Raw genomic sequence first — 9,119 nt, 5'->3', positions numbered from 1 at the left:
TGCTTTTAATTCTTCATGGACTTTTTCTGTATTTTGTTATTACATAATTGCACACAGCTCTATGCACACAGAAAACCAAGCAACCATAAAGAACAACACAAATCAACATAATTCAGCATCTATAAACGTATATTACTGACTCAAAATATCTGTACTTCCTGAGTATGTCTACCATCTTGTATACTCAGGGTGAGCTTTGCATGTGAGCGCAGTTCTTTTTATGTTTGGTCGTGATATCATGATGCTGTTGTGTAAAAATACAGATGCACTGGATTGCTTCAGGACCAATAATTAACAAATTTCTTGAAAGATGTAAGTATCTATCTATCTATCATCACAAAAACTTGGGATGTTGATTATGTTTTTGATTATACAGAGAATTATGGGTTTACTGAAATTCAGCATTTCAAAAGACATTTGAAGAAAGGTGCATGAATTAGCTGCTTTGAAGTTGCCAAACCATGATTTGACATAAAAAAAATAAACTACCTTGATCTTTCCTTATTACAGTTTATATAGTTTTACTGCTTTAAAGTATTTATTTCTTTACAGTGTTACATTGAGACATACAGCACATCTACTTAACTATATTTTGGGGACAAATTTGTACCCAAAAGTGAGCTAAACCTGACAAACATATAAATATATAAACATATAAATGGGATATATGGATAGATTAAAAGCTTGTTTACCAAAAGTGGGACATGTCACAGTGGTTTGAATGTAGAGCAATGGTTTGATATTTTGTGCATTACCATTTACAGGTACATTCTTTTTTTCATGAATCGTTTTGTTTTGCGATAGATAGATAGATAGATAGATAGATAGATAGATAGATAGATAGATAGATAGATAGATAGATAGATAGATAGATAGATAGATAGATAGATAGATAGATAGATAGATAGATAGATAGATAGATAGATAGATAGATAGATTTCGTAAAGGTGAAAAATATGTTTTTAAAAAGTGGGTGACAATCTACAGAGGTGTCTTTAGGGGTCAGTGTCGCTTGCAGTCGCTCATTGTGAGGTGCTGATGAGCACGAGTCATGCGATGATTCTCTTCCGGGTCAATCTTGTGGACGGATCGCTGGGTCAAGTTGCTCGTGTGATAAGATACATAACTTATATCAACAATCCACCAATATTTGATTCATCGTACCAGTTCTAATAGCTCTTTAATCTGTGATGTAATTCATTGTGCTAAAGTGTGTTCCTTTCTTTCGCGAGAAACTGGTATTTTGGTGGACGCATCGTCTAGCTGTGTGTGGAAGCCGTTTCTCGGGGTAGGTGAGGCTAATACTAACTAACGCTATTATAACATTAATCACTATTATTTTATTTTATAAATTATGTTTATATTCAAATGTGCTTCTCTGAAAGTTTGCTTTTATTATGCCATACCCTGGCATCTTCATCGATCTCAGGTCTTTTTGTGGTGCGCAGGCCTTTTAAATGGACCATCAGAGAAATGTCGAGGAATAATAATTATTACTGTTGTTAATGTAATGAGTTACTGTTTCATTTGGAGTACTTTTGAAACCTTATTCCATTTTAAATGAGCATTAAATATCATACCTCGTTGAATTATTGATAACATTTGTTTTTCATGTCACTGAAATCTCTGGCATTCGATTTTTTTTCAAACTCGATTTTAAGGCTTTTATTTTTATTGAAAACGTGATTTATAAACTAATAAGTGTGTTATTTTCAATGTTTTAATTTCACAAATGTACATACAAATGGAAAATTACCTCATAAATATTTATAATAATAATAAATCAAAATAAAAATGCAAAAATGAGCAATCCGAGCAGAAATAGAAAAGCATGCAGATTGGTTGGTCAAAATGTCTGGAAATTTCAAAATACTTTTCAGATATGTTTGTTATTGTTATGTTATTATGACCACATGCGGTGCTTATTTCAGGTATATAATTCATAGAACCTTTGGTTTTATATTTAACAGGAAAATGAGGGGTATATATAAGGGCCTAGGTATATATGATATGCCATTTTGTGCTGCTGTTTTTGATCCAAAAAAAAATTATTAAAAGAAACTATGTTAAAACATTGGTAAATTTTGAGAAGGAAGACCTCGGTTGTATAACTCTGGTCTCATGGCTAACAGTTTCTTGTTTTTCAAGGAAACAATGTCACGTCCGCGTTCGAGATCTCCCTTGTATTCAAGGTATTTAATCTAAAGTAAAGTCGGTGTTACAGAAATCATTATTTTGATGTTTTATTGCTGGTTATTAACAGCTTCTTGAACCTCTCGAATATCAACAGAATCCCAACTCTTCATGGAAGGAGAGCCGAAGGGTTATTCGATAACCAGATACATTCATCGGTACAGTCTGATGCGTGGAGAAACCCTGAATATGTAAACAAAGTAGAAAATAGCACACACTGGAACAAAGATTCCTATCAAGGAGAACAAAAAAATGTCGACCACTGGGCCAGTTTTATTGATGCGATAGAGCATGCTCAAAAAAGAGGGGCTTCACCTATGACCAGATACAACATGCAGGGAGATGAAGAAAGGCCGCTCCATTCTCCAAGGAGACTTCCTAGGGAAAGGTTGCCTTCCCCTGATCACACACATTTTGGTGGTGAAGAGCGTTACAAGATGCCAACACCAGGCTGGAACAGGAATGAAGGTGTTGATAAGGAGCTCAGTTCACAGCACAACCACAGAGAATCGAGGGACAGGTCTCATCCAAGACATCCAGAAGGAAGAAAACACGACAGGATGGATTATGAATATCATAATGAAGAATATGGCAATCAATATCAAGAAAGAAGCTCCTTTGCAGAGAGGTACAAGAATGCATTTCTTTCCCCGCTTCATACGTCTGACATGGATGGCGAGGAACGAAGAAAAGAAGAAAGGATTCGGTCACTTTCTTTGATGGATAAATGTTTTTCTAATTGTATCGGTTACATTTAGTCTCTTTAATTTTACATTTTAGTCAGTAATATTTAATAAATTGAATCTTTATTGTTACCCCTTTTGTTCTATGAGTGAAGTTTCAGTTAATTGTCATTATCAGCTATTGGAATATATAGATCCAGCTAACTGTATTCTCAAATCTTGCTAGTAACTATCTATTATTGTAATTTCGTTCTAATCTTGGACAAATGTTACTTGCTTTCTTAATACAGGTCATCAAAGTCAGATTATAGGGAGCATCGCCCTCCTTCTGAAGGAAGGATGGAATTTGGTCGGAAAGATGAGTTTGTTGAGCATCACAGGGGCCTCAGCCCACGTCGTGCACCTGTCATTGTTGAACACGATCATGGAATCGCAAAACGAGATTCAAGGAACCACGATCCCCCGAAAATGAGTGGGAATCTTAGGAGCAGAGATCCACCCAGGACAAGTGAAACCCAGAGGAATCGAGATCGAGATAGAAGAGACCAAGGCTATCATGCGCATAGTTTACAAGACAGACATGGCGGGCGACCAAATAGTAACCCCCAAGAGGAATCAAGAAAGAACTACTCTTCTTATGGAAGAGAAACTCAAGGAAGAGAGCGCTCAAGACACATGGATCAGTCTAGAATGGAGTCACATTCAAGAGACTCAGAAGCACGGAGGGAAATGGATTTGAGGGATGTGAGTGATGTTGACTTGAGGAACAGAGATAGAGACTCTATCCATGATTGGGAGGAAGAGAGATCACAAAGGAATCATGGGAGGATGATGGGACAAGGGGTGTTTCGCCAAAGAGCTCATTATCACAGGAAGCCAAACACTAATGTTGGTCCTGCGCCTAGAATGGATTGCGGTGAACAGGAGACCCTCAAGATCAAGGTGGACATGAGTCGCGCCGTCCGGCAAACCAGGTATAGTATCTTTGTCGTACCACTTTTGGTTAGGGTCAAAAGTTCATGCCTCTTTTCTGTGTCCACTGTCCTCACACCATGAAGACCTGGAGAACAACGGTCTACAGGTTGTGATCATCAAGAAGATTTAATGGAAAGTGTGGAGTTGCATCCAGAAAACCGATGAATGGGCCGTTCTGTGTCTTATCATCATGTCCTCGGGTATTGAAGATCAAACCGAAAAAAGATTACAGCAAGGATTGGCAAATTATACAACCATGAAGTTTTATAATCTTCATTCAAGGTTGACAGGATATCCCGGATGGCCCTCTGAAGAGCTTTAAAGGGAAAAAGGATCTCAGAAGTTATCTGAAGTTATATGATTAATACATCCTATTCAAACGAGGGTGTAATGGGATGAATCAAGGATTGAACTAACATTTCTGAAGTATTCATCTTATGTTGATGTGTTGGCACACAAATGTCCATGTCTCATTCAAGCAAATGTTCGGATGTGAAAACTACCAGTTGTTCAGTAATCAGGAACATGGACCACTTCAAGGCCCTGACATGGGTATTCTAAAATGGCACCAAGGACTGTCGAAGTTACACTGCTGGTGATCATTAACAAGAAAAGAGTTTCAGAAGGTATGTGAAGAAATTCCAAACATTGTACAAATCTCAGATTGCAAAAAAAGTTCAAAATGCAAGATGGAGTGTGCCATGTCTTGACATGAATTCCAAACGTTTGAGTGTCTTACATGTGGAAGTTTGTCCTATGGAGAAAAAGTGATTTTGGATTGCCTGACATCTTCATTCTTTTTTTTTTAAATGGAAGTACAGAATTACCAGGTTGGGAGGAAGTCCTGTTAAAAACACATTTTTCTGCCACTAATTCCTTCATATCAGTGGCTCATCAGATGTCTTAAAACACTAGACTGGAATCACATGGATCTCAGCTTAATTTGGTTAAGGACCTGAGGATGATTTTCTCCACCAGTTAACACAGGCAAAAGAAAATCAGTCCATTTTTACATCTTTTTTTTCATCAACTTTTTCAGCTCTTCAAGACGATGTCTCCACCAAAATACCAGTGCCCCACAGGGTTTGAGCACTTCTACTATTAGAGCTGTATTGGCTGCAGGTAAGTCAGCAACTGTACTATCAAATCAATGTCGAGTAGGTATGCACAAGTTTTCCAGATGTCCACAGCATTCAGACTGTCACCAGCTGCAGATTTTTTCCCTTGTGCATGAGGAGGTATAGTCTTGATGAGGCTGAAAGGACAAATTGAATAATTTAATCTGCCACTGAAGCAAAATACTTCACACAACTTTCTGTCTTCAAGAAATGTCTCAGATGTGTTTGACTTTCACCAAGCTCATTATTTGTTTGTCCTATCCCATAGAATGTGTATTTGTTGTTTGGAAGAAACTGCATATACGGGAGAATCTAAGTGAAAAGGCTGACAGATTTGACTGTCAACAACGTGCATTTGATGATGACAACCTTATTCAACAATCAGCCATTCTGCATTGAGTGACTACTGGAACGTGTGGATGGAGCAAAGATGCTTGGGCTGAAGAAGACACAGTGTTGAGATGTTTCCATTGTGCAGAACCAACAGCTATCAATTCACAATGAAGTGAGAAACCACATGGCAACAGGAATGTTTTGGAGCCTTTTTGTATCTGCTCATTTAGCAGACACTTCTATCCAGAGGGATTTATCTATACAGTGCCTTCAAGATCTACAATCTGTGTTCCTTGCCAAACAAACCAATGACCTTGGTGTTGCTAGCACCATATATTACCAGATGGCCTACAGGAACTCCTGCATTTTGTTTACATATTTGGACTTTGGACTGCGTAGACATGGCTGTGTCATGTGAAAGTATTTTAGTCATTTGCAAGATTCTTCAACAAATTTTTGCCAAGTTTCCTAAATATGCATCTGTTACTTTGAAGTATTTTTAACATGGATATGGCAATGAAAGAAATGGAAGGACCCAAAGTGGCAACTGCAAATTCGACAATACTACCTGTTCACAGATGAATTTGTTTGAAGCAACTGCCAACAGACTTTTGATTTCATCCACAAGACAGTATAGCAACAAGGTTTGGCATATGAAATTTGCATAGCAATGATTTGCCATTTGCCAAGGAAAATTCTGAGATCATCGCTGATATTGGAGGGTATATCGTTTTATTCTGCGAGAAGAGGGATCTATGAAGACCCCAGCCCACTAGAGATCTTCAAAACTCTTCCAGCAGTTACCTAAAGTGGATATCGCCGCTGCCACAATTGAGTTTGTTATGAGGTTCAATGCAACTAATACTCGTCTAAGATTGCTGGACTAAGCTCACCGATCAAGATTTTGCACTGCAAGAAAAACATATTGAGATGTTTTGACTGATCTCTATTGATCACCATGTGTTGGCACTCTGGAGCAAATGAGTTTACTGAAGGATCTTCTGATGAATGGAAACACGCAATGACAGTGAGAGGAGAGGCATGAACTTGCCATAATTATTATTACCTGATGTATTTATTATGCAGTTAAATTATTTATTTAGTGATAAGAGTATTTGAATGAAGGTCGTGCCAACCAAAATTTCGTTTTTTAGCACACCGCTCGAATTGAACTGAAATTATGATTTGTTATAAAAAACAATCCGAATACTGTGTGCTTTTAATTTACTGGGTCATAGTGAATCGTTCCAGTTGTTAAAATCGTTTTCCAAAAAGGAGACCAGTTTTAATTTCACTGAAAGAGACATCTTAGGTTAATATAAATAGTGCTGGTAAATTTGTAGATAAAAGGGACTATATGAAAGGTAAAGGGCCAATCGTTTTGCATTAAAATAAACCTTGCAGTGTTTGTTTAATATGAATCTATTCTATGGAAGTTTTGTACCTGATTTTATTCCTAAGTGTTTGTCTGGTTAATGTGAATTGTGAAAGGAAAAGGAAAGCTGTAATGGGACCTCATATCTCTGTATATCATGTGACCTCTTGTTTAGTCATTTAGGATATTCTTCAGATAGGCAGTTATCACTGGACTTAGTCAATGTGGGTCGACAGCGCCTTGATTTCCTTCCCATGCTGGAGCATTCTGGGACTTACAGGGAATCAGCAGTGCATTCTGGGACATTTGCCCAGGAGATCATCACCCTTGTGCATCAAGTTAAAGGTCAGGAACCAATGGATTGCCTTGGTAGCATATTGTGTATCTTAGAAAGAGCTTATTTTACATCGCAGAGAGTTGATTTTGCATAGAAGTTTGCCTATTTGTTTTACAGAAAATTACTTTAGGGGCCAAGGCATCACACTTAATGAACGATTTGCAAATGAACAGTATTATTCACTCCAAGATGAGTTTAAGGAGGAAGAAGAAGAGGAGGAGGAGATGGGAAACGTGAGACCAGTCATGAATAGGTACACTTCACAGTTATTCTGTTTTCATTTATTAGTGAGGCTTTTTATTCAGGGTTAATATTTTTATTTAGGATTTAAGATTTGATTACCTCCTGATCCTACATTTAAATTCTTCTCCAAACAGTTTTCAATACAATCATGAAAATTCTTGGTCTTTTATTATAGACAACACGGAATGCCTTCATCAGAAACTCAGATCTTCTGCAAAATAGGGCCAGATCCAGTAAGTTGATCTCTATCAGGTCCATTAATATGAGGTCATTTTATGTATGTTGGTTCAAATTTTGATTATTATTATTTTTTTCTTGCTAGCTTCAGAGACGACAGCTTGTCCCAGACCCTGGTGACCTCCGGTATGACCTGGAGCGAAGAAGACAACAGCGACTGGAGGGTGTGAAGATCACCATTGCTGGGGGAAACTTTGCTCCAATGGTTCCTGAGGGGTACGGACTGAAAAGTGTTTCAGTTGACTATGTCATCAGACCAGCTTTAATGTTATTGCTATGCATTCAGATGCTATGCACCAATATATCAATATTTACAAAACTCTGTGGCCCCTGCATCTCTTATGGTGGGAATAACTGTTCTCTTTCCAAAGGCAAGAGAGTGATCCTCCCTATATGAGTGATGATCCTGAAGAAATGGATGAGAACCTTGTGTGGTTGGAACAAGACCGTGAGCATCAAAGGCAGTGGGTGAGTTCTTGTTGATGTGAAACATTGCTATTTTTAAGAAAGTTTGATTATTCATATGATGACTCTTTTTGATCCTTCAGGATGGTCCCCGTCAAAGAATGCCGGTACTTAACAAACAGAACTTCAGTCAGAGGGGGGATTTCAGTCGCAATAGCAGACCACGGGGACGGAGGACTTGAAATAGTGGTGAGGAAAATGTTTATTTATCAAGTTATACACTGATTATATATGTTTTTAGAAATATGTGTTCATATATCTATTTTATTTTTTTGAGTGATCAATATACATTATTATAATGTTTTTCTCATTTTTGATGGTGTACATTGGTTCTTTGTCTTCATTTTGTATTTTTATCTGCAGGTGGCAGTGTATGAGGAGAAAGTCAACCATTCAAATCTTCGGTCACTTGTCCACAACAGTGTTTTTTGTTGTTTCTGTTTTGATGTTAGAACCACCAAGACCGTAATTCAAGGTCCATTGCTTCTTCACTTTGGTGAATCATTTTCATCCATCTTTGATTCAACCATTGCCATTAGTTTGATTTAAGGAAACAGCTTTTTTTATTTGAAGAAATATAGTAAACCTCATTGAGCAAGTTAAAGTGATAAAGATTGAGTATCACCTTCCCCTGCTGTCATCCTGAAATATTGCTCTTCTTCACTGTCAGTTTTTGATTTGATAATCCATAATATTTAGGCACAGATTACAATTCATACTAAATTTTGTATTTAAATTGCAATTTCATAGCAGTATACAACACATGGTTAGTTTTGCTTTTATACTAAAATATACTTTTTGTCGTACCTATGTATCTGACAAAAAAAAAAAACATGTTTGCTGTGTCCTTCTGTGTAAACTCAAAGTAGAAATTGTTCTGTTAATAAAATCAGTTTGTGCCTAAATGGTTTCAAATGAACTTCAGGTGTTTTCAGTCCATGTCATTTTTTACAAAACAAGAATGCCAAAGCTGTACATGTAAATCATCTTTACAGAAGAATATTTGTTTTATACTGGTGATGATTAAGACCAACTATACAGTAATGATATCGATTGTTCCAACAGTTAGAGTCAGAATTTAATATTGTAAGACTGCACTTTAATTCTGTCCTGAACACTGGAATATGTGCCTGGTATAACATAATTTAATACTAGTGCAA

At 37.1% G+C, this 9,119-nt stretch overlaps 1 protein-coding gene across 3 annotated transcripts; it reads left to right on the top strand.

The window, feature by feature from the left end:
- The first annotated feature begins 1,034 nt into the window (after nucleotides 1-1,034).
- On the top strand, nucleotides 1,035-8,878 carry LOC132124037 (BCLAF1 and THRAP3 family member 3-like). 3 transcript variants are annotated; one of them, XM_059534776.1, is made up of 12 exons: nucleotides 1,035-1,288; nucleotides 1,449-1,501; nucleotides 2,149-2,192; nucleotides 2,291-2,821; nucleotides 3,167-3,850; nucleotides 6,853-7,022; nucleotides 7,132-7,267; nucleotides 7,433-7,490; nucleotides 7,580-7,710; nucleotides 7,866-7,962; nucleotides 8,043-8,148; nucleotides 8,323-8,878. In XM_059534776.1, exons 3-11 carry the CDS (start codon nucleotides 2,155-2,157, stop codon nucleotides 8,139-8,141), a joined length of 1,944 nt encoding a protein of 647 aa, XP_059390759.1. In that variant the 5' UTR covers nucleotides 1,035-1,288; nucleotides 1,449-1,501; nucleotides 2,149-2,154; the 3' UTR covers nucleotides 8,142-8,148; nucleotides 8,323-8,878. The 3 variants fall into 3 exon arrangements, with proteins under 3 accessions (XP_059390759.1, XP_059390758.1, XP_059390757.1); XM_059534775.1 differs by having other exon boundaries at nucleotides 1,430-1,501; XM_059534774.1 differs by lacking the exon at nucleotides 1,449-1,501.
- The last annotated feature ends 241 nt before the right edge of the window (nucleotides 8,879-9,119 follow it).

The sequence above is a fragment of the Carassius carassius genome, chromosome 42 (assembly GCF_963082965.1).
Source record: "Carassius carassius chromosome 42, fCarCar2.1, whole genome shotgun sequence".
NCBI classification, from domain to species: Eukaryota; Metazoa; Chordata; class Actinopteri; order Cypriniformes; family Cyprinidae; genus Carassius; species Carassius carassius.
Note: the sequence above shows the minus strand (reverse complement) of the source record. Positions and strands in the feature narration are given on the sequence as shown.